This window comes from Tiliqua scincoides, chromosome 1, assembly GCF_035046505.1.
Source record: "Tiliqua scincoides isolate rTilSci1 chromosome 1, rTilSci1.hap2, whole genome shotgun sequence".
Classification (NCBI taxonomy): Eukaryota; Metazoa; Chordata; class Lepidosauria; order Squamata; family Scincidae; genus Tiliqua; species Tiliqua scincoides.
This window is the reverse complement of record NC_089821.1, coordinates 114,000,159-114,026,281: the sequence shown is the minus strand read 5'-3', so window position 1 is coordinate 114,026,281 and position 26,123 is coordinate 114,000,159. Positions and strand designations below refer to the sequence as shown.

Genomic DNA, 26,123 nt, shown 5'->3' with positions numbered 1-26,123 from the left:
GCCCCTTCAGACATCCAGATCTTCAGAAGAGTTTCGGGAGATGCTGGGGTGGTAGTAAGAAGCATGGCCTTCCCTACAGAACTTTCTATCTAGGGAAGTTTGTGTGGCCTAGCACAATGTGAACCTTCAGTATGGAAGTAAATATTGTTTTGTATAGCAGTGGCTTACAGAGGGTATTTGACCCCTGGGGCACACTGCTTGATGCCAAGGGTAGACCTGGCATCCACCTTGTGATCCCTGGGGAAGGCACACTTGACACTCTGGGCATATTTGACACCCCTGACCAGTGCTTTTTTTGTAAAAGAAAAGGTGCAGGAACTCAGAACTTATTAATCTTTATTTATTTATAAACCATTTTTTATTGGAGAAATATTTTTTATGTGCTTCCCCCCTAAAGATGAACTTACTTCTGAGTAGACATGCATAGGATTGGGCTGTCAATCTCCACATCCCCTTCCCCCTAGCTATTTTTTCTACACATGGGGAAAAATACTGTACAGGTGCACTTGTAGCGTGTAGTATGTAGTGCGGCACTACTTCGAGGAGAGGAAGCAGTGAATAGATTCCAAAAACTGGCTTACATGAGTTCCATGTAGTAAAATTACTCTAAGCAACTGTGGGAGTAAGAACAAAAAAGGAATTCTTAAAGGAGAGGGGTCCTTAGGTGCACATAGCAACAGCTACGTTTGCAAACAGGCGAGTAAATATGTTTTAATTCAGGGATCAGAATACTCTGTGTCTTTGGGATGGCGCTTGGCATGCAATTGTATGTTCTCTGCTGCCCTGAGCAGAGCGCAGGGGGAGGGGAGGCGGGCTGGGCTCGGGCGAGAGCTTGGGGATGGGGGCAGGAGCGGGTCGTTGTGCAGTCAGGCAGGGGCCAGGCACCGGCCCACCCAGCGAATGCCTCTGTTTTGCTCCCCCCTCCTGGAATGCCTCCGAAGGGGAGGGGCCCCTGCAAAAAGGTGCCGGAACCCCGTCCCCCCGCGTTCCATTAGAAAAAAAGCCCTGCCCGTGACAGACCACTATCCACCCCTGCCCTGTCTTTGGTACACCACTGTTAAGGAAGTATTTTGGTTGAATTGACCATTGCTGACACTCTTTTATCAGGCTGGCTCATCTAGCTTGTGGTTACATTATCTTGTGACTCTAATGTTGCAAATGTTTTCATCTTTTAATGTTTTGATTTGGTGTTAATTTCTGCAAGGGCCTTCAGTGAACTGGGTGGCATGATTCATTTTTTAAAATCAAATATAAATGGGAGAAGGTCACTTTCAGGTGACCCCAAATAACGTCTTTCACCAGTCATATACTTAATTTCCTCAGCTTAATTTTTGCCAGCTTATTCAACTCTATCACAAAAGAAAATCCTCATGCAGCTCCTCACTGGTTTTTCCCTTTCCCAGAAACCCTGACACACATTTTCTGCATGACTTCTCAGCAACAGCAGCAGTTCCGCTTCTGGGCTGGAGAATGTTGAAAGGATGAAGCGGCACGAGGTTCTTAAAACACGCCAGATGCTAAATGGGTCACAGCCACGTCCAAGTGGCTAGAGGGCTAGACAGATAGTGTAGTAGGCTATTAAACAAAGCCATACTGTATTTTATTGGCACGGGGTCATCCACACAAAAGATGGGAACCCAATTGTGCTGGCAGCAATAATATTAACAAATATTAATTGAAACAGAAATACAGAAATGAAAAAAGTTGCTTTTTTCATCTCTCTTCCCCCCCCCCCCCCCGCTTAAACTGGAACAGGGTTCATGCCATCTGCATGCAAGCAATCTCAGTGTAGATAAAGTTTTTTTCTGAGCTGCCAGGATGCAGATGAAGATCTCATGTTTCATAGTGGGTGGGGCAGAGATTTCTTGTTAAGCTCTATATATGCATCCTGACCATGTTTCCAGAGATACAAAAAGGAAGTGACCCAATGACAATTACTTTTCAGGAAAAATGAATGAAAATGTGACACTGACTCAAAAGGCTGGTTTAAAAAGATGCAGTCATATACAAAAATGGAAATTACTAACTCAAGGGAGCTTTGGACTTCTGTTTTGGGCAGCCCAATCCTGAGCTGGTGCGTGGGGCTACCATGGTGCCAAAATAGCTGCCATGGCATCTTGACTGTGCCAGGCAGCTGGTGGCAGCTCCTTGGGAGAAGGGGACTTTTGTCGCTTTCTCCGAGGTAAGGGAAATGGTCCTGCAATGGGGCTGCATGACTCTTCAATGGCTATTTAAGCAGCACAGTATCAAGTAATTTCATGTTGGGCAGCGAAACCTGACATGGGGCTTTGAATTCAGCAGAGTTGAGCTCCACCAGTTCCGCCTCCCCCCGCTCCTTTCCCCCACCACGCCTCCCCCCGCTCCCACTCACCTCTCCACCACCCAGCACTTCGGGTGAGTGCTGGGCGGTAAACTGCAGTCCCAGCGCCAGAGCTGCTGTGGGCTCGCACTCCAGTGCTGGGCCCATGGCACTGCTTGCAAAAGTGCCTTAAGGCACATTTGCGACAGTGTACACCAGTGGTAAGCCAGCACGCACAGGTCTGGATTGGGCCCTTAAATAGCACTTCCCCTGATCCCCATGGCAAGTCTCTTTGGAAACTATTGGGGGGCTCAAGAGCAGTTGATGGTACAGAAAGGAGCTCTGCTGTTAAAAGAAAAGGTCAAAACGCTCCTCAGACATGCCCATGCCCTTGGCACACTTAAAAGTAACTCTTTGGACTCCGGTCACTTATATTTGGGCTTGTCAACCATTTCAATCACTTTAGTTTATTAGTCACATTCTTTTCAACCCATTACCAGACCATACAGATACAAATTTGCATATTACTAAAACAAACATAGGTGACCCCCTTATATTTTTTAGAGAGAAGTTTTTCAATTTAAGGCAGTTACACCCATTTCCTTGGTCCCAGTACATGTCTAATCTTGGAAGCTAAGCAGGGTCAGGCCTAGTTAGTATTTGGATGGGAGACCGCATGGGAATACCAGGTGCTGTAGGCTTATACCATAGTCTTTCGAGACTGAAGGTTGCCAACCATTTTTCAATTTAATAAATCAAAGCTACCATCACTGATAGATAACAGAAGAGTTCTCTTTAATGGTTTTCCCGCATTCATTCCTTGAGTAATACAACAAAACAGTCTCAAAGCAAACCAAGAAACATGGCCTCAGTTCCCCCCAACCAGAATTGGTTCGTTCCTGTTATAATGGCCTTTGCTGATTAATCAACTAAAGCCGGAGGTTCCCTTGGGGTAAGGGAACATTGGTTCTCTTATGCTATGTTGGGCTTAGCCGGCAGCCCCTATGGGTTTACTTGGATCTGGACCAGCTCAATCACTGGCACAGATCCTTATTGACCTGTGTAGGGATTGGAGGTGCGGGAGGGAGGATAGGATCCAGCAGCAGTCTCTGCTACTATCCTCACTGTCCTCCTGGGCTTGAACCAGCCCCCTGCCTGCTCTTCTCTGCCCAGTTTTCCTCATTCCCCACCATCCTTTTTACCCTGGAATGTCTCTCTGCTGCTTGGCAGGGAACTTACCACTGTTAGTTTCAGGTGTTCGTCTGACTGGCGCAAGGGCCCAGCACCCGCAGGCACTGGCCTCCCTATTGGCACCTCCTGGCTGCCACAATGTACCTTATGGCACATTTGTGATGACTGTTTCCTGGACAGTTTGCAAGAGACTGGTGCTGGCCTGGGATAGGATCAGGCCGTAAAGCGTGCAGTCCTAATACGTGTATACACAAAGTGAGACATTAGCTAACAGCTGGAAGGAAAGATATGAGCCACTTCAAATGCCCACTTGGGAGATAAAGCAGGATATAAGTTTGTAAATAAATAAGAGATTAATTTTATTCCATGAGTTTGGTGATGTGTGTCCAGCCCCCATTAACAGCACTATTCAAGTAGAATCAAGTTTTTGCCACATATCCAAATGTACAGATTGGTGCTGGACACATGGCTTCTGTTTCAGATCCAGAGTTGCATACATGGAGCCCATATTCAGCTTCTGATGCTAGAAATATTAAAAAAACACCCAGGATACCTGCAATCTCTCTACACTGGTACACCCTGGCAATACCTATACATTCCTTATTTCCTGACACATGCCATTGACTTAGCTAAAAAGTCCAACAATCTGGATCAGCGATTTTCAACCCTTTTCAGTTCACGGCACACTGACAAGACGTTAAAATTGTCAAGGTGCACCATCACTTTTTTGACAACTGAAAAGGCACACCACACTGACAGCAGGGGCACTCATCTCCCAGTTGTCCTACTAACAAATGATCCTCCCCCAATCTCCCGTAGCACACCTGCAGACCGTCCATGGCACACTAGTGTGCCACGGCTCAGTGGTTAAAAATGGCTGATCTATATTATATGTAACATCACCCTCTGTGTTTTGCTTATTATCTTCTTTGGAATGATTTAGCATTGTTTCCATCTGCTGTCATAAAGGACTTTCATCATTATAGCTGCTGAATCGTCACAAAAATGGTTAAAATAAGTTAGAAAACCCACCGCCCAGTTGTTCACCATGGTGGACGACTATTCCAGATGGAGCACTCTGAACTGAGGCATTACTAAAGAAATCTGTAACTTATAAGGGCAGAAATTCCAGCACGTTTTTCTGAGCATATTTGACTTTAAGACTCTCTGGAGTCTTAAAAGTCTTTTATCACATTACTTTAAGCACTGAACTAGGATTCAGAAGAAAGTACTTTGCAAGGCTGTTGCATCACAAAAAGGCATTCAGAAACCGAAGTTACATTCCTCCCATTCAGCTTTACAGAGCAAGAGTGGAAGAGGAATGGGACAAATAGGCCAAGCGGAAGTGGGGGTGTCTTGATGATAAAAGTGTAGGCAAGCACAAAACACATGTGATGGCAGATCAGGGTTGACTGCTTACAAGGTGCAGAAGCTAAGGCAGCGGCCTCAGCTTATCACGTACATGCTTTTTGGCATATGAGTGAGTTTGTAAGCACCTTAACAGTTCCTCTTAGCTGAAGAGGGTGTTCTAAATCACTAAATGATTATAGAAGGCAGTCTCTAGAACAAACAATTTACAGGCACTTTCCTGAACTTTGTTCCAACTTATAAAGACTGAAAAAATTACATACACATATGACAGATTCCAAAACAAAAACCAACCCAGTGTGCAAACCCCTTAATCCCTCGGTATGTTAATCCTCTCCCGTGACATACAAAGGCTTTTCCACATCCCTGCTTAAACTGCGAGAGACAGGATTCAGCACCCCAAGGTGGACACAGGATAGAGCAGGTCATTGTTCGGCACTGCAATGCTAAAATGGAGCAGCAAGACAGGGCAGTAACCTCTTAGTTTAATTAAGAATAAAGGACCAGCATTAGTCACAGAGTTACAATAGCAAACACAGCCAGGGCCACACTCGCCAAGTACATCAAAACAAAATTTTTTAAAAGGAAAAGTAATCAAAATTGTGATGGCTCCAAGGTTATTCCAGATTTTTTAAAATTGATTTTTGCTTCTGCTTCAGTGCTGTACCGGTGCTATTCCTGAGCCAGCACAGAGCTACCAGATACAAACTGGGACAGAGTGCCTATGCCCTTAACCACTGTATAGAAGAGGGAATTAACGACTATATGGAAGAGGGAGTTTTGTCAGGTGCAGCTTTTCAAACCCTTCCATGATGAGCTGCACCTGCCAAAATTCCCTCTTCTATACAATGGTTAAGGTTATAGGCACTCTGTCCTTACTGTATCTGGGCACCTTGATCCAGCGTCAATAGTGCAAAATTCAACCTACACACTAGATTGCAAAGCAATGGCAGCAGGTGGAACAGTTGTTCTAAACACAGCACTGTCTTCTGCCACCTTGAAGGGGCCATTGTGGGGTAGAAAAGTGGGCTGTAAGTATTCAAATAAAGAAAGAACCTTGCAGCAAGCAGGACAACTGTGTTGGGATAGTAGTTTCTTTAAAACATGAGATGAGAACGCCCAATAGGAGGAATGGGCTCCCCCACCCATACCTGATCTCCTCACTGCCTCACTTCAGAAAGGCAGTGAAGACTATAATGTTTAGGCAAGCTTTTAAGACCCTTTTAAAGGAAACTTGCTGCATTTTGTTTTGGTGTGCTCAGTATGTATTATACTGTCAGTCTATAGTGATGTAATAATGCACACTCTAGTCAGGGGTGTCAAACTCATTTCGTATAGAGGACCAAATAGCCTGCTGAGGGCTGAAAGTGATGTCATTAGGCAGGAAGTGATGTCATTAAACAGGTCATAACCAAAAATAAGCACTTTTTCTCACTTAGGAACTCATTAGCTGCACATGACAGAAAACACATAAATCTTGATCATATCTCAAGACATGGGAGAGCCCAATTTTCATATAGGCTGCCCTTTCAGCAGTGCCACCTCAGCACTGCTCAGCAGCTGAGAGCCTGAGGGCCGGATAAAAAGCTTCTGTGGGCCGCATTCAGCCCCAGGGCCTTATGTTTGACACCTCTGCTCTAGTCTATTCTAAATGCAAGCCACCCTGAGTACTACTCTTGCAGAAAAGCAGGTCATAATGTTTAAAAGCTACATCAGATGCTTAAATTAAGAGAGTGGGTGTCCATAAAGAATTAAGCAATATGCTTAAAATGAGGGGGACATAGCACAGTGTCTACAGTTTAGAGGTTTGTCTTTTAATTTCTAACTCCTTATTAGCCTACTCAGTCACCCCCAGTGCAAATCCTTTCATCCAGGATAGCCCAGCAATTTAGATGATAAGCACATGTATTGACACTAGGATTACACATCCATCACAGCTAGCACATAAAGCATGAATGCCGTCGAATTGACTTTAAACACTTAGCACATGTCTGAGAACACTGGACAATTGGAATTAAACTCTGTGTGGATTTTTAAAAGACACAGGAGCACCACCTGACATGTTTGTTGCAGGAAACTGTCACATGAGTGTACATGCAGCAATCGCATGGAGATTTCACCAGTTTCCCGAAAGAAAAAAAAAACCCACTATAGTTTGGGCATTGTTTGTACTTGGCTTATACACAATCCCTTATCACCGACACTGGATTCAAACCAAGCAGAAGTTGTTTATTATTGGGGGAATCTAGGGAAAGTTCCATACTTCAATTCTATCTCACACAAATTGCATGTGTTTTCCCCTGAAAGAGCCTTCCTCCAAGAAGGAAGCTTTATCCCTTGGGATTACAGTTTTCTTGAGAGGCCACTAGAAACAGGACCCTGGATTAGAAGATGATGGGAAGGTTAGGGCTGGGTTCCAATGTTATAGAATCCACAATAGCATAGCCATACTGTTCTATTTTACCAGTTGTTACACCAGGACCTGCATTGCCTACCACAGCCACTGAATTTATTGGTTAACTGGCATACTCACCTCTCACAATCATTCAGAAATGGAAATTGATCCTACATGTCTATCATGTAACATTACTGAAGGCCTTAAAAGGTCTCACAACATCAGGGCTCTTAGTCAACAAGTCCACCACTATTTTGAATGTCTATGGCAGTGGTTCTCAAACTTCTTAGCAGTGAGAACCACTTTTTAGAATGATAATCTTTCAGGATCCACCAGAAGTGATGTCATTAATCTGGGAGTGATGTCATGGCCAAAAGTGATATCATCAATTCAGGTTTCAAACCTACTGTAGATACTCGCCTGTAAGGCGATAAATTTGCGCCCGGAAATGATGGGAGAATCGCCCCCCTTGTCTTATCTGCACAGTCACGCAGGCAGACTGAGGGGGCGAGGGGGCCATCTGCACCCTGCCTCGGTCAGGGAGGGACTCTGCGGAAGGAGGGGCAGCGGCGCCTCTTGAGGACTTGCGTGGGGTTGTGGGATTCCTGGCAGCCTCGCCTCCCGTCAGGTCCCCCCATTGCGCAAGGACCTGGAGGAGCCCTGGAGGAGGTAGGGCAGTGGGGGGACAGCTTGCTGGCCCGGCGCTCCCCCGCACAGCTGCTGCACGCACTCAAGTCCTGCTGCCAGCGGAGGCAGGGAGTGGAGCAGGGGCGTCACCAGACCGATGGAGGGCAGGGAGCGTGCAAGGAGCGTCCTGCGCTGCCTGCTCCCCACCAGATGCTCCCTGGGCGGGGGCAGCGTGCCTCCCTCCATGCCCGCCACACACGGAGCCATGCGCTTGGGAGTAGGAAGTGCAGGTCGCTCCCTGCCCTCCATCAGTCTGGTGACAGTGGCGGCACCGGCAGCCAGGACGCCCCCGCTCTGCTCCCTGCCTCTGCGGGTGGCAGGACTTAAGTGAGTGTGTGCAGCAGCTCTGAGTGGGCGCAGGGGAGCGCTGGGCCAGCAGGCTGTCCCCCCACTGCCCTGCCTCCTCCAGGTCCTTGCACAATGGGGGGACCGGCTGGGCGGGAGACGAGGCTGCCAGGAATCCCAAAACCCCACACAAGACCCCAGGAGGTGCTGCTGCACCTCCTCCTGAAGAGGGTCTACATCTGAGTAAATCGGGTGCTGCTTTCCAGTTTCTTTCACTGCCCTTCTCCCCCCGCATCTGACTCCCTGCTTGATGAAATGAAACCCCATGTGCAGCTAAATCTCCCCACTGTGCAGTGTTCTTCCCTGGGCAAGAGGTGTTCTTTCTAGTTCTTTCACTTCCGTGTTTTTTTTATCAAAGAAGAATATCTGTAATGATGAGGCCCTTCTGCCAAAAAGTTTGGAGATACCTGATCTATGAGATAGATCAGAGTTTTTAATAAATTAGTGTCTGTACTAAAAACAGTTTTTGCTATGCTAAGTATACATACGGTACATACTATGTATGTATACTGTGTTTTTAATGCTTACTTACTATGTTTTTAATAAATTGGAGACTGTATAGTTCTTAGGTAACAATTACTGGGAGGTTATTTTTCAGGATCTGGCCTCAGGTAAAATCAGACAAAATAAGACTCCCGACTTATCCGAGGATAAGAAAATAGAAAATTTCTGTCATAGAAAATTCCATGATTTTTTGGCTCAAAACCTGCCCTCGACTTATCTGTGAGGTTGACTTATAGGCGAGTGTCTGCTGTAATTCGCGGTCGCCTAAAGGTCCCATAACATTGCTTGTTCATACTGTTATTTTGCATAGCTCATAATTCAAACTCAATTTGAATTATTTTTGCTTCTCAGAACACACACTTGGATTCTTCTCTAACCATACAGTCCTTCCCCCTTTCCAGTATCCTATCTTCTCAACTATTCAGGGCAAAGCACCAGGCCATTCTCCCTCTGGGAGCCCAACCTGCCCAGCAGCTCTGTACCCTGCATTTTCAGCTCTGTATTTTCAATGGCAGCTGAGTTAGGTGATATGCAACCCACCCGGAATTGGCTCATGACTCACCTAGTGAGCCACCTCACAGTTTGAGAAATGCTGGTCTATGGCATAACAAACAGGCAGCATAGCAAACCTTAGGTAAACCTTTATTCAGATTCCAGGAGAAGGGAGATAATGGCAGACCTCCCCAGCCCCACACTCCAGCACAAAGGTTCAAGATGGTGCCCCTGTGGGATGCTAGTGCCCCCCTACACGCAAATCTGCCCCCCCCCCACTCAGCTGAGGCTCAAGGAGCCTCATGTGACTGCAAGCTACCTTGGAGAAGCTTCCCGAGGCTTCCCTAAGGCTTTAAACTGTGCTTCCATTTTTCTGGAAGTTTCTGATCCTGTCAGGAACCTCAGGGAGGCTTCCATAGGACCCTAAAGGCTTGCGCCTGGGGCATTTGCCCCATTGTTCTTAATGGGAGGTCCGCCACTGAAGGGAGACACCAACATGATAATCAGACATTACCTGTAGAGTCAAAGATGATAGGCTGGCAGTTTCTGTTGGAGTTCCAATTACACTTGAGAACCTCGCCTCCTTGTACAATGTCAGGCTGACTTGTGTTTGCCTTTGGGGCCCCCACAAGGAGAAACATTCTGCAGAAAACAAAACAGAAACAAAATGAAGGTCCCAAGAATGCAGCTGATTTCAAGGACGGCAACTAATTAAGCACACAAATGGTAAAACTGGTCTAGCAATATGAGTTGTAGCAGGACCTAGTAGCAGAGAGAGAGTTAGAACAGTGGCGTCCCTAGGGGGTGAGGGGGGTGAGGGCCACACCGGGTGACGCGCAAGGGGGGGTGATGTGCACTGGGGGGATGACGCGCTAAAATCGCGGTTTTAAGAGCAACCCCGTCATCCCATACACTGTTAGATGTGGAATTTCCAGTGGAATGCAATGCAAAAACTCAGAGTGAAATAGCTCCTTTCCTTCAAAACTTATGGCCAAAAAACCAGGAAAAAAATATGCAAGGAGCCCTATGGAAAGTGAAACCGAGCCGTATCGTGCGTTTACTCACAAGTAGGCAAACATGCCTTAGTGCATCGGAAAGGGCAGGCTGAGCGGAATCCAACAACATCAGAATGGTCCCTATCCAATGAATGCAGCCCCAAAAAACACCCAAAGAGGAGGTCCCTCCCTCCCAGCTGCAAATGTATTGAGCCCTATGGAAAGTGAATAGCCTCACAGTCACATTTACTCACAAGTAGGCAGACTTGCCTTGGCTGGTGGTCAGGCCAGGCAAAGGGGAATGTGAGGACACCAGAAGGGTCCTGATCCAATGGAACTAGAGCTCAACAAATGCTCCAGAAGGCAGCCTCCCCCCCCCACTAAAAAAGACCAAAAAAAAAAAAAAAGAGGCTTGAACTGGTAAGGGGAATGTTTTCTATTTTGCTCTTGTAATGCCAGGTGGGTCTTTATCTTGATATGCTTGAAATAGAAGAACTTTAAACTGGGCACTGGGAAGGGCTGGAAATCTCACCGATTCTTTTTTAGGGGGGGTGTTATTGCAGGCAGACTACAGAGAAAATTCATGGACATGTACCAAGTTGTGAGGGACATGAGGTTGCCTGTGCATAGTGAAGCCACAGTCCTTTTACTTTGGTTCCCATCACCAGTGTATTACTTTACACTTATATTGAAACACAACTGCTATTTTGCTGCCTATTATCCCGGTTTGGAGAGATCCTTCTGCAGCACTTCACAATCCCTTCTGGTCTTCACCACTCAGAAAAGTTTAGTGTCATCCACAACCTTGTCCACCTCCCTGCTTATCCCTGTTTCCAGGTCATTTATGAAGATGTTGAAAAGCACCAGTCCCAGGACAGATCCTTGAGGCACTCCACTTTCCACATCTCTCCACTTTTTTTGTCAATTGCCCATTGACACCCACTCTCTGTTTCCTGGTTCTCAACCAGTTCCCAATCCATGAGAGGACCTGTCCTCTTATTCCCTGACTGTGGAGTTTTCTCAACAGCTTTTAGTGAGGGACCGTATCAAACACCTTCTCGTATTTAGTGAATCTGAGGGAACCCAGTGGAAGCCAGACAGCCTAAGTAAAAAAGCGTGTTTTTTTAGCTGTTGGGGCTATGTAACATGCTACATGCTATGGGCTGGCAAGGGATAGCATTGGTCTGCCTGTCTGCTATGAAACCAAGTATTTATTTCTAACTTACAATTTTTTTTTAAGCTTATGAATTTTCAGGGTTTTTTTTAAACACTGATTGTGGGCTGTTTATTCTCTGTCTCTTGATATAGATATAGATGATATAAATAGTAAGTATCACAAAGGATCAATTCTCATTGATATCTGCAGTATAACTTTTTAAAAATCCAATCTAAAGAATAACTTGACCTTGCATTTGTTGTCCTGGGAGCTAAACATTATAATATTTGAATGCCTTTTTCACCCCTGTATGTTGACCACCTCCCTATGTTGACCAATTTCCTCCAGTCCCTTGGGTGGTCAACTTAAAGAGGTTCTACTGTATTTTAATTTGCTTGATGATGTCACTTCTGGTCATGACAGCACTTCCAATGGGTCCTGGACAGACTGTCATTCTAAAAAGTGGGTCCTGGTGCTAAAAATTTGAAAACTGCTGCAATAAGGCGTTCGTAAGTTGACACAGCGTGTGTGCGCGTGCGTGTGTAACTCTACAAGTTTTCAAAATCACTAAAATCAGAGTTTGGAGGAATACTATCATCATGTTATATATCCATCAATGTGTAATTTCATGCAGAATGCAATGAAACACACCACATTGAAATATCTGTGTTCTATCAAAAGGTACAGCCAAAAAACCAGTGGGGGTGGGGTGATGGTACATCACCACGCCCACCACCTGGGGTGTTGCCCCACCCACTGCATGGGGTGATGCACAGGCCTCCCATACCGGGTGACGCAAATCCTAGTGACGCCACTGAATTAGAGCAGTGTAGGACCAAATTAGTGAAGTTCCTATAATTGAAATAAGATTAGCGGAAGTTTCTATAGTTTCTATGCTTAGATTTGCTGCACAATTGAGGCCTGCATGACTTGAGAGGAACCAATCCAAACAAAGCCTATTACCAAATACATAGGAAGCCTGGGAGCTACTAAGTGTCTTGGGAGTGCAAAAATGGTTTGTGGGGATATAATCACATGAGATGGCTAGTGGGTGTTTTCAGCTTAATGGGACACAAGGCATGCTGGCCTGTCCCATGAGTCCTTCTAGCCCACAGAAGCCACCTTAACTTTACACCAGACATAACTGTAAAAAATACAGGGTAGAAAGGGATACCTGGAGAGAGCAGATTAAGCTGATCTCTCCAGATTATGGGAGTTCGATTGCATCTAGGACTCATCTGCTCCACTTGCCAAGCTTAGGATCAAACTCAGCCAGAATGGCAAACACTTCTGCATATTCCCCTTCAACAAACAGCTATAAAATTGGGTGGTGAGACCAGATAAATATAAATAAATAAACATACAAAGCAGAATTCCACAGGACATTGGTGATTTCCACAAACTCAGACCTCTCCATTACCCCATCAAGTTAAGCCATTTCTGCCCCACGTTGCATATACGCAACAGGGATCAAATGTGTACACCTGTGGGCTGGGCAGAAACAGTTTAACACAGAGTCATTAGTACCCAAGTCTAAAATATAGCATGTAAAGATTACTAATTGTCTAACCTTAAGGGAATTATTCTCTAAATTCCATTTCATTCAGCATACTATAAAACTATTTTAGCCTTCAACTCCTTGCCCAGCAAACACACCTACATGCAAACAAATCTCTCCAAAAATAAAATAAATGGCTTCTGGCAGTCATTTCCTTATATCATATTGCTTAGACTAAGGGAGGTCTCTTTTTCTTTTTCCCCCAGAGCAATGGATGGAGCTCTATCAATCATGAAGCACCTTTTCCTTAATTCACAACATCATAGCTCCATTAAACTCCACATAACCAATACCCCAGCTATTCAGTCTCACTTAGTTCTGACACTTTGATTTGACAAATCCAAGCTATGACAAGATTTAAAATGACAGTTTAACAAAAAACAAAAAAAAAGCACAGAACAGCCAAACCAAAAACACAATATCCCAATTCTAATACGTGCTGTGCCAGCAAATAAATGCAAAGCATATGGAAAAAGAACTGCCTCACCAATGCTGCATTACAGTGGCCAGGGACATTAACACTGGCCAACACAAATGTTTAGACCTGGAGTGTTACACAGTAATCCTACAGATATGAGCAGCACCTGCAATGGTACACCACAGAGTGCGATGGGGCCAACACATATGACAAGATTTTAAAAGAATCAAACGCTCACTCGCTCTATGAGGAAGGCAGAAGTTCAACAGGTAAAGCCCTGTAGTAGTGATGAAAATAACTGCACCTGGAAAAGGATGCTTACCCATCTGCCTATCAGGTTTAATTTTGCTTCACTTTTACCCCCTACTGTCTCAGAACCACTTTTGGCATGCTTCCAGTGCATACATGCCATTTTCTTCCAGAAGTCAGGAGAACTTGTTTCATGTCAAACAACAAGACACATGGAAGAAAAGTGTGCTTGTTTGGGAGACACCAGCATTCTGTTTGTTGTTGGCAGAGGCAACCCTGTCCGACACAAGGCGTAGGGTTCATTTTGGTGCCATTATAGGCAGAAGGATGGGAGACAGACAGATCTGATTCACAAGGCAGAATTCACCAGAATTGTTTTTGTTGTTGCGCAAGCCCTAGTACTAAACTGAAACAGGAACCACACAACAGGATGATAATGTAAATTACTCATATTCAATTAGTGGAGGGGAGTGCCACTTTGGTTTTTTGCCTTTAGACACCAAATTATCTAGGGATATCCTCGACTGCCATTGTCTAAAAACTGGTGCTTCTGTCCTAAACACACTCCCTTATTCACAATAATTTCAACAGAATTTATTTCCAAACCTTTGTTTCCTGGCATCAGCATACAACACACTAGAATCAAGAGAAATTACATATGAAATGAATCATGCTGTACTAAAAATAGAGGAGTCAACCGTTCTGAGAGCATTGATTCAGTTTTGCCTAGAGCATAATTAATCTAAAGAGCAACAGAGCTCAAGAGAGTGCCAGTATCTACAAATGAGAAACAGGGAAGCAAGACTGTCAATCACAGGCAAGCCAAAAGCATTGTGTGAAACAGAAGCAATGTCTCTCTTACACGCTCTGATCTGGTTGACTGAGCCATGCAGTTTCACAAGACCTTGAAGTCTGGCTACCCTGACGGATGGATCAGTTACAATATCTGATAGCGAGCAAAAGTGGGAGTTGTGTCAAGGATAGTTAAAGCATGCCTGCACAACTCATCAGTCACAAAAACAAATACACAGCACTCCAGTCACACACCGTGGGCTACCAGATGCTTGATAACCTTCCAATTTTTTACAGTCATAGCAAAACGGGGAGCTTTATCATGCCCTGCCACAAGTTCTGCAGACCTCAGGGAAAAGCTTTCCACATTTAAATGAAACTCAGAAAGAACAACAGCTTGACATGCTCATGCGCGAGGTGAAAAAAATGTGCTCTAGGTGAACATTGGACAAAGGCTTAGTCAAGCTCTCAGCCCAGTTAGAACTGCCATATGTTCCACTACTATGACTTTACACCACAAAGCATCCCCTTTACACCAAGGATCTTAACTGGGATGCTTATCCTAGCATTTTGACCAACAGTATATTTTCTGCTCTCCAACACTCAACCCAATATGAAATAAATTACTTTGATTTTTCTGGTATTTCCAACAGTCATCACTATAAAAATTCATCTTATTTATAACAACTAGAGTATAGTAGCCAATTATTTTGTAACTATTTCTTCCTAAAGGTACATTCAAAGAGAATGTCTGTCCTTTACTCCACACAAACCCATGTTGTCCCTTGTATCTTGAGTCCAGCTTATATTCTTTTGCTTGCAGAAGTTCATATTCATACCCATTGGGTGGCATCCAGAGCGCACTGCTGGTGCAATGTGCATCTGTGCAAGGCTCTCCATCCCCTTCGCTCTACTGAAATTCTTTGAGGCCCTTCCCCAAAAGCCATTGCTGAAGGTTGGAGGACTCTGCAATGATATGCAACACAGACTGGATGACTGCAGGGAGAGGGACCAATTCCAGAAAACATCAGGCGATCACTACTGCAGACAGCTGGTTTCTTGATATTCCTCCTCACCCTGCAGTCCCCTCCCACAACATCCCATTCTCTTATCAAATGTCACCATCACCCAAACCTTAGCAATAGTTTTTAGGGACACCTTTAGTAGGGAGGAGAGGTTAGGGAAGGGGCCTTAATGTTCACACACATTGTGCCAACAGGACTCTGAATATCAGAGCCACCCCATACAGTTGTGCAGGTTGCACAGTGCACAAGGGAACCACATCTTCCATTCAGACACCTGCATGGCAGAAAGGAGGAGGATGCTGGTGGAATGCCCCTTTCGGTGGGGAGGAAGGGGCACCTTTTTCTACTGTGTATAAAGGCATAATATGGGCTAGGGGACAGTCCTGCTGGATATCACCCAGTTTGTATTTTATACACAAATTTATACACAATCCATTAGGGTTGCTTTTAAATACATACAGCCTGGGATCCAAAGGGCTGCTAGTTCAGATACATCCAAGGCAGGCCTACATAACTTCTGGTGCCCCAAGCCAAATGTAGAAAAGAAGATACTGTACTTCTGTACCTCCCATTACAGGACAGTTGTGTACAAACACTATCTTAGTTCTTTTATAAATGATCTTTTCCTCCATTAATGAGATGACCACTGCAAACGAGTCTGCAAGCATTGACCACTTATATTCAGGTCATCCATCAAGACACACGATAACCATCCTATACTGCTGGGTAGGAATCTGCAGGATTGATTGATTTCATATAAAATAAATATGTCAAAACATTACTGTATGGCCCTTCAGTTTCAAAACACCCAGGGTAGTTCACAACAGTTCTACCATAAAGCATATAAATGACTATGAAAAATAATAAAAACCCGTAGAAGTAATACAAGTCATCTTGCAAGAGTTTTTAGCTGCAAATAATACAAACTGAGAGTACATACAATGGTTGCAACAAAAAAATTCTTTAAAATGACCCAACTAGACCTAGGCAAACATCTGGGACTGATACAGATTCGTGCCAGGAGAGGGCATTCCACATGCAGGAATCCATGCTCGTAAAGGTATCAATCACCCATGTTAAGAGGGTCCTGCAGATATGCAGTCACTGCCAGTACAAACAGCTGAGAAGACACGGCCTGCCACAGTTTCCCAAGCACACACAATGTGATGGTGGCCACTAATTTGGATGACTTTTAAATGGAGACTGGATAGATTCTTGGAGGACTGATCTGTCAGTAGCCATTAGTCATAATGACCATGTGCCACGTCCAGGTTCTATAGCAGTAGGCCTCTGAATACCAGTAGCAGGGTTGCTATTGGTCCACATTATGGGCTTCCCAGAGGCAGTTGGTGAGCCGCTATGGAAAACAGGATGCTGGACTAGACGGGCCTTTGTGCTGGTCCAGCAGGGTTTTTCTTGTTTTACAAATGCGTAGAAAATGCCAAGTTCCTGCAAATTGCTACAAGTTCATGGAGGACGGGTCCTTCAATAGCCATGAATGTCCTGAAAGGATTTCATCACATGCAAATCAACAGCAGGCAGCAATCATGTTATGCAATTATTATGGTTATTGAATGATTATGCAATGAAAACAATTAATAAACATTAGCCTGTACAACATTCTCAAAGCCCAGTTCAGATCCACCAGAAAGTCAATAGTTCAGGGTTGTTGTTTTTTTCTTTTCTTTTTTTTTGACAGTAAGCCTTGGGCTCATGCCCATCACTTCCCCCTCCTTCCTCCTTTGAGTATCTGAGAAGGAAGTTTAATACTTTCATTTGTGGCTTATATAACAAGCCACAGTTTCCCATTTCATCCAAAAACAGGAAACCTTGGCTGATATAAACTTCTTGTGCAGTACAACCTCACAGAACATCCTCCCACATCAGATTTTTCTGGTCTGCTTGTTGGTGGTCTTCCATAATCCAGTAAAACCTTCTCTTTTTCAAAGGCATTTCCTATTGACTGTCTGGATGTACTTTAATCTGGGGCATTCGAATTCCAGTTATTTGGCTAGTATATTAAGATTTGACTGATGGTTTCTAATGGGCTTTAGATTGCCTCTGGGTGACATTTGACAGCAAAGACTGCAGCTTGTAAACATCACTACATAAATATTTAAAAATCCTACATCATGATTTAAATGTCATCCTGAAACTAAATTTTGAACACCGGTGTTAAATGGGATTGCTGGGGAAGCAACCAGGCACAGCATTTTAGGGGCGTGGGTCACTAATTTTGATGCTCCTGTTTTGGGGCAATTTAAGTGGTCAAGAATTCCCACATGGTCACACAAGATTTGTAGGCAAAAGCAATAATACAGCGCACTTTCCTTAAACCAAGTGGAAAAAGAAAACAAGCTGGCCCCAAATTAAAATGAAATTCAATGAGCAGTTTTGCTTGGTTAAATATGTAGAAATTAGTGGCTGGCACCTGTAAGCAAGATAAATCTGTTGATGACACACCTAAACAAATATAAGAATTTATGTGCTAGAATGTTAGGAAGTATTGATATAGCAATACTATAAGTTGATGGGGGGAAAAAAATCAAAAATTGTTTGAAAGCAATTCACAGCCCAGTCCTACCCTGCACTGGCATATGCCATGTCAAGTGAAGGTTAGGAGCAGACTGGAGATTTTTAGGTGATATTTTTTTCTCCTTACCCCATGTAATACTCCAGCCTGCCCAATGGGGCTACTCATCTACACCAGCTACAAATCCAAGCAGCTCCATGTAATGTTGTCATGCCTGGGGTTAGAATACAGTAGAGCAGGGGTGCCCAAACCCCGGCCCTGGGGCCACATGCGGCCCTCGAGGCTTCTCAATGTGGCCCTCAGGGAGCCCCCAGTCTCCAATGAGCCTCTGGCCCTCCAGAGATTTGTTGGAGCCCGCACTGGCCCGACACAACTGCTCTCAGCATGAGGGCAACTGTTTGACCTCTCGCGTGAGCTGTGGGATGAGGGCTTCCTCCACTGCTTGCTGTTTCACGACTGTGGTGCAGTAGCGGCAGCAAAGGAAAGGCCAGCCTTGCTTTGTGCAAGGCCTTTTATAGGCCTTGAGCTATTGCAAAACCTTCATTCATTCATATAAGTTCATCTCTAATATAGTCATTTATGTAAACTTATGCAAATTTATTCAAATTTTAAATGCAAATTAATTCTTTTTTTTTCCCCTGGCCGCCCACACATCGTCAGAGAGATGATGTGGCCCTCCAACCAAAAACTTTGGACACTCCTGCAGTAGAGGCTTACTCTACCGATCCCATCCCCCTCCCAGCCACCTCCTGTTCTGTCCCTGCCCCCACAGCCCCTGCACCACCAGACATACTCACCTCCACCACTGGCTTTTTCTTTTGATGCAGTGATGCTGCACCAATACAAGCCTTCCTGCCATCACTGCTTGCTCTAGGCCAGGGGTGCCCAAACCCCAGCGCTGGGGCCACTTGCGGCCCTTGAGGCCTCTCAATGAGGCCCTCAGGGAGCCCCCAGTCTCCAATGAGCCTCTGGCCCTCCAGAGATTTGTTGGAGCCCACGCTGGCCCGATGCAACTGCTCTCAGCTTGAGGGAGACTGTTTGACCTCACGCGTGAGCTGTGGGATGAGGGCTCCCTTTACTGCTTGTTGTTTCACATCTGTGATGCAGCAAAGGAAAGGTCAGTCTTGCTTTGTGCAAGGCCTTTTATAGCCCTTGAGCTATTGCAAGACCTTCATTCATTCATATAAGTTCATCTTTAATATATTCATTTATGTAAACATGTAAATTTATTCAAATTTAAAATAGAAATTAATTCTTTTTTTCCCCGGCCCCCAACACAGTGTCTGAGAGACTAAGTGGCCCTCCTGCCAAAAACTTTGGACACCCTGCTCTAGGCACTGCTTGCTCTAGAGTAGTCACAAGCATGCTTTATGGCACATTTGTGATACTCTAGCCTGGCACAGCAGGAGCTGAGCCAGCAGAACCATAGATTATGTTTGACAGTACAATCCTATTCCGTTCACCCAATTCAATTCCTGTATTTTTGCTTTTCCTTGTGCTAGGGTATGTGGGAACGACTTGCTGGAATCACCCCATAGATGGGGGGAAAACAATGTGACAGTTAGCCAGGGCAGAAAGACAAAGTAGGGCTGCAATATTTCATTGATGATTAGAACTAATCAATTAAAACATTTCTAAGTGACATTAAACAGTTTTCTAATTAATCAAGTGCCACTTAGGAAGTGCATTTCTCCTTCAAGTGCCTTCTTTTTCCCATATTTCCAAACTGATGCGTTCCATGTCTGCCTTCTCCCCAGCCTGGACTGAGAGAAAGGGTGAGAAGCAGGCCTGGAACTTTCTCACTATGTTTGAAGACAAGATAGCAAAGGTGGAGCAGCAGGGGCAGGACGATTGGCCTGCCTCACCAATACTCTGGGCAATTCCCCTTAGACCTTACGGTTACAATTCTTCAGGCTGCCTTAGGAGAAAATCCACTGAAATCAGTGGTACTGCTGGGCAGCCTGATCCAGAAAGCATATTTGTGCAAATGTACACAAACCGTATTTCTTTATTCACCTATTGGAACCCAAACGATCAATCAGTTGAGATTTCATGCATTGGATGACAACCTAGATAGTTGTCATCTAGATAGATGAGTTTTTGTCCCCTGCTGTACCACTTCACATAGTCCAACTACCGGAAGTACCACCAGAAGTCACTAGCAATAATATGCCAGTTACTTTCATATTGGGAAGCCAGACACAACGCAACAATGGTAAGTGGTAAGAGGCTCAGGGCAGACAGGAGGACTTTTTTGAGCACATGAAAAGTACACGCTGTAGGTTTTTCTGCTGAGCCAAGCTTCCTACCACTGCAGGAGGCATTTTGTTGCTGGTTTCACTTCCAGGTAGTGGGGGTCTCGAATGTACCACTGCACACCACCTCAAGTACCACCAGTGGTATTCGTACCACTGGTTGAGAAATGCCGAGATAGGCAAATTCCAACATTTGACTTTTAAGCAAAAGTTAGGCAACCCATTTCAGCCAACTGATTTAGAAGTATCAATTATTTAGGTGGCAGTTCTAATGCAATCCCTGCTATGTAAACCACTTTGTAAACTTTTTTTGCTGAAAAGTAGTATATAAATATTTTAATCATCATTATCTTAAATGCACTTGCCTGGGAGTAAGCCTTACTGAACGTTGTGGGGCTCATGAATAAACCTCCTTAGGATTACTTAGTATACAGTATTATTATATTTTTTTGTTGGTGTTGCTGCTCCTGTTTAGATTGTCACCCTCAGGTGCCAAAGTATCTGTGGCTATCAATAGCCAGAGTACTAGGTGTGAGAAATCTTGGGTTTTTCTCAACAAGGCAATTCTGACTGTCTGATTCTGGAAAGTTCCTGCATGCGTCACATTTCTGAGAGCTTGAGTCCTTAATTTTCAAACATCCCAGGAAAGAAAATGTGAATAAGCCCTAAATCACCACTTATTCCCAGGAACTATTTGAGAGAAAATGGACAGCAACCCTAGTTTATGGTCTCATCTGCCTATCCTGGTATTGTCTGGCACACCTCAGCTTCATTCAAACTGTTGTCCCAGAATTACATCCACTGCCACAAACATTTAACTAAAGGGAATTCTCACTAAAATCAGCAGACTGTACTTCAGAGTAAAACATTTAGCCATTGCAGAAGGAACCAGGCCTGAGGCCATTGTCCTCTCCTTGCTTTTTTCATTGTTTCTCTGCAAGACTTAAAGCAAATAACCTGCAATCCTAAAGATGCACCCTGAAATCAAAATGAAGAGTTATGGGAGCAAACTGGAATATTTTAGATAAACGTGCTTTTCACTGGACCCATGATAAGTATCACATGGGCTCATGAGCTGAAAATATTTTCTGACAGAGTTTGTGCCACTCCAATAATGAATCAGACCAAGTAGGCATTCCTTAGGATTTGGTTGATGAGTGGATTTAGGCTTCATGAGACCTGTGTATTTTAGACTACAGACTTTAACCCATTTCTGCCCAGCCCACAGGTGTACACATTTTATCCCTGTTGCATATATGCAGCATTGGGTAGAAATGGCTGAATCTGGACAAAATTTTAATCTACAGAGTTCATTTTAAGTTTATGAGTTGTATTAATTTCATTACATAATTAATGTGTGGCTCATTTGTTAAAGCTGTTCTGTTGAGGTGCTATGGCTTGAGACTCCTCCAAAAGACAGGATGAAAAGAAATGTATTATTAACCATGTTGAATGATCCAGGTAAAGAGAAGTAGGTAACAAATCATCAACAAGGAGTTGAACAGTTAAAACATCTTGATTCTGGTTCAGTTTATATTTATCACTATTTTTTAATTAGCCAGTTCAATGCTAACTTTAAGAAGGGGCTCAACATCTAATTCAGACACTTTGAAGGACTGTTGAACCAGCTTAGATATCAGCTTGGGTCATTTTTTCTGGTCTTTCCCCCACCCCTTTAGATCCAGAAGATCCAGGTTCAAATCCCCACTCATCCATGAAGCCTCCTGGGTGACTTTGGGCCAGTCACTATCTCTCAGCTCACCTACCTCACAAGGTTTGTGAGGACAAAAGGAGGGGGAAAACTATGCACCCCACCCTGAGCTCCTTGGAGGAAGGTTGGTATAAAAATGTGAATGAAGAAATCAAACATAACTCTAACAAAAGCAATAAAATATTTAATGGACCAAAAATTAAAACTATTTTCTCTTGACTTTTTAAAGGTTTCTCCAAACAAAAGGCACAAAACAGAACAACCCCCACCTTAACAAATAGAGCATCAACCACACAACCAAAACTTGAATGTCTGGTTACTGAATCTCTTATTTTGTCTGGTTTCTATTCACATTCAAGTCAACCAAGAGATTTGAGGTTCAGTTTCAGTTCCAGTTTTCGGGGGGGGGGGGGGGAGGGAAACTTTCCTGGTTTTTTGATTTGGTATGACTCCTTGACTAAAAATAAAATAAACACACCACACTCTTTCCCGCTGCTCTGTTTTTCAGCATCAGAAATGCTCCGCTTCCTCTCTTTGATACAAAGTGTCCCTCTTCTAGTGTGGCCAGGATAAGAAAAGGCAACCTTGTCTGCTTTCAAGAGGGAGAGGAGGAATGTGAGATCAGGCTTCAGCCTACAAATTGGAGCACTTGGATCTCAGACAAATTCAGAAACCCTCTCACCCAAGCACAGATCCCATTTCAATGCAATCTCTTCCTACATGTGTAAGCCACAGTCCTATCCACACTTACACAGGAAATCAATTCCACTGAGATTGGTGCGGCTTCCTTTGGAGTAAGCAGGTAGAGGAGGACCTGACAGCTCCACACCTCCTCAGGTGGGCCAAATCAATGGGCTTCCATGTTAGGACTGCATCCTACCTAGCCACACTTTCCTGGGAGTAAGCCACATTGACTGTAATGGGACTGGCTTCTGAGAATACCTGCACAGGATTGCGCAAGGTGAGAGGAATTTTATCAGGGGGTACAAAGTTTCTTTCGGGCCCTTTCCCAAAGAGGGAGGGGTGTGAAACAGAGTGGGGGTGGCAAGGGGGGTGCGCAAAATGGGGGCAAAAAGGCAGGGAGAAAGTGGCAACAGCCGGAATAGTCTTTGGAGCCCAGGTCTACCAGTCTTCCCAATGCAGAGCTCAGGTCTACCTGCCTGCCCGGTGTTGGCAGATAGATACAGAAAACCAAACACACTCCTAAGTCTCTCTAAAATCTTTCAAATATAGAAAATCATTGCAGGAGATTAGTATCATTGTATTTAGGTTCACATTAGAATGGAGAGTGTCATATGTATGTCATACACCAAAACTGACTTCAGCAGCAAGTCAGCTGTGTTGCTGAGCAACTCTACACCTTTTTTTTTTTAAAAAAAAAGCTCTTCTACACTTCTTCATGGTAAGTGGAACCACAAGCCAAAGAGCTACTGCAGCAGGTCAGTTTTCTCCCACTTGTGACATTATTAATGAATGTATGCATTCCTGGGCCTTGTAGCAGTAGTTGCTTCCATCCATCATCAGTAGTTGTAATGCCCCCATCATCCTGCTTGGCAGTAAGTCTGGGTGATTGGAAAATGTAAGCTCCCAGGAAATTTCTAGGCCCTCTCCTTTGGTTCCTGGGCCCCCTTTCTGACCCTGGGCCCATTTACAAATTACCCTCTTTAGCACCCTCTCCTAGGCCCTGGTTTGGGCTCCAGATCTGGTTGAAACCAATGGAATGATCTCATTTAGCTGGGAGGAGGGGGAAATCAGATGGGGAATCAGTGGGTGGCAGACACAAAGTGATCAGATGTCATCACCGCAAAAGAGGACCAGGCACCTCAAAACGTAGGACATCCAAGACAACACACTAAAAGCATTCATGTATACCGATTTCATGGGGTTAATTTAAACATTATATTACCAATTATTAAATTTAAGCCTATATGACATATCATTTATTGATTCCAAGAAGGCTCTGTGTCGCCTGCTCACAGGGAAAAGGAAGACATTTAAGTTCTTTTCCAGGATGCGAGGCTAAAAGAGAGGACATGTCCAGGAAAAACAAGGGCACCTGGTCACCCTGGGAAGGCAGGCATCCTTCAATCCATCCCCTTCTTGGGAAGCCCAGCTCCATCCATGCCATGAAACCGGCTTCCCAATGCCCAGAATGTGGGGATCGGGATCAGATCCGGGTGTGCATTCCGAGCTCCATCCCCAACTTTCCTGGGACGCGTCCAGCAGCCTCTGGCGTCTCCTCGTGAACTTTTGGGAACCGGGAGACTGCGGGGAATCGCAGGCTGTGGCAGCGGGAGGGGGTCTGGAGGAAGAGGAGGAGGAGATCGCAGCCAGCTACTTACGAGGAGGCATCCGGGGCGAAGAAATCCACCGCGAATCCGAAGTAACTCCCCTTGGAGCCGGAGTAAACCGCGGGGCTCTCCACGTCCAGGTTGAAGGCGCAGCCCAAAGCCAGCAAGCGGCCCAGCAGCAGCAGCAGCCAGCAGCAGAGCCGAGCCATGGCCAGAAGATGCCCGGCGGATGCCCTCTGGAAGGAGACCCCCTTGCAAGCCCCCCACCGGCTGGGATCTGAAGCCCCCTGATGGATGCCGAAAGGGCGCTCCGACCAGCTGGCGCTCTCTGCCTGCCGCAGGACTGCAAAAGGCTCCCCTCGCCCGGTGGCTGCTGCTCACTTCCTCCTTGTTTTGTTCCCGGGACGGGGGCGGAGACGCGGCAGTCTCCCGCTCCAGCGCCGCCCCCATCGCCAGCGACGCCGGCAGGGAAGGGCCAGAAGCAGAGGCGGCTCAGCTCCAGGGACCAGCCAGCCGCCCTCCCTCCCTCCCTCCAGGGCTGTGCAGTGACAGCAGCCCAAGAGCGCCAGGCAAGGGGCACTCTCGCTTTTTCCATTTGAGCCCAATCCTAGGCATGTCTACTCAGAAGTAAGTGCCATTCTAGTCAATGGGGTTACTCCCAGGTAAGTATGGAGAGGAGTGCAGCCTTACAGCTCAATCCTAGGTATATCTACTCAGAAGTAAGTCCCATTATAGTCTGTGGGGCTTAGTTCCAAGTAAGTGTGGATAGGAGTGCTGTCTTAGAGCCCAAGCCAATGCATGTCTATTCAGAAGTAAGTCCCATTCTAGTCAATGGGGTTACTCCCAGGTAAGTGTGGAGAGCAGCCTTAAAGCCCAGTCCTAGGCATGCCTACTGATAAGTCCAATTATAGTCAATGGGGCTTACTCCCAGGTCAGTGTGGACAAGATTGCAGACTTAGGGCTCAATCCTATCCAATTTTCCAGTGCCAATGCAGTTATGTCAATGGGGTAGTGCAAGCCTATACATGTCTATTCAGAAATAAGCCAATTTGAGTTCAATGAACGCTCCCAGGTGTGTGCATATAGCATTGCAGCCTTAATAATCCCCATTTGAACTCCATGGAATTGACTTCTGAGGAGAAATGGGATCCTAGAACCTGAGAGTTGTAAGAGAACTTCCAGGGCATGTAGACCAGCCCTTGGGGTCTGCACTTGCAATATGTGCAAAATCACAGCCCAATCCTGAGTAGATGCATATCTACTCAGAAGTAAGTCCCATTAGAGTCAATGGGGCTTACTCCCAGGAAGGTGTGGATAGGATTGGGCTGTCATACTGTAAGTCAGAGAGAGAGAGATGAAAATTTTTAACTATAGGACAGAAGCCTTCAGAAAATACAGTTACTGATACCACACTGGCTTGGGTGGCCTTTTACAGTCTAACTGCTAGAACAGTGTTTCCCAAGGTTTGTCCTTTGCCATACCACTTCACCAGTTACTTCAATAGGTGGACCACCTATTCGAAGTAACTGGTGATTACATCTTTGCCATTTACTACTGTGTTGGGAGGCCAGATACAAAGCAACAAACAACAGTAAGTGGGTCAGGGTAGATGGGAGGTCTTTTTCTAGCATAGAAAAGCATGCTTTGAGCTGAGTCTCCTACCGCTGTTTGTTGTGCTATATTCCTAGTATTGCTGCCAGATGTCCAGGGGTCCTACAAGTACCACCAGACACCACCCCAAGTACCACTGGTGGCACCCATACCACAGGTTGAGAAACACTGTGCTAGAAGGATTCAATCCAGATTTTTGGCAAATTCAGGCACTTAAGTTACAAGTGTTTATATTAAGCGTGACTCAT

At 45.0% G+C, this 26,123-nt stretch overlaps 1 protein-coding gene across 1 annotated transcript in view; it reads right to left on the bottom strand.

Annotated features, from left to right (window-relative positions):
- The window catches only part of ITGAV (integrin subunit alpha V), a 76,525-nt gene extending 51,909 nt beyond the window's left edge, over positions 1 to 24,616 (bottom strand). The window contains exons 1-2 of the mRNA XM_066611309.1: positions 24,316 to 24,616; positions 9,796 to 9,923 (exon numbers count right to left, since the gene is read on the bottom strand). Of these exons, the coding sequence (XP_066467406.1) occupies positions 9,796 to 9,923; positions 24,316 to 24,473 (286 nt within the window). The 5' untranslated portion in view covers positions 24,474 to 24,616. The remainder of the gene's footprint in view (positions 1 to 9,795; positions 9,924 to 24,315) is intronic.
- Positions 24,617 to 26,123: the final 1,507 nt, after the last annotated feature.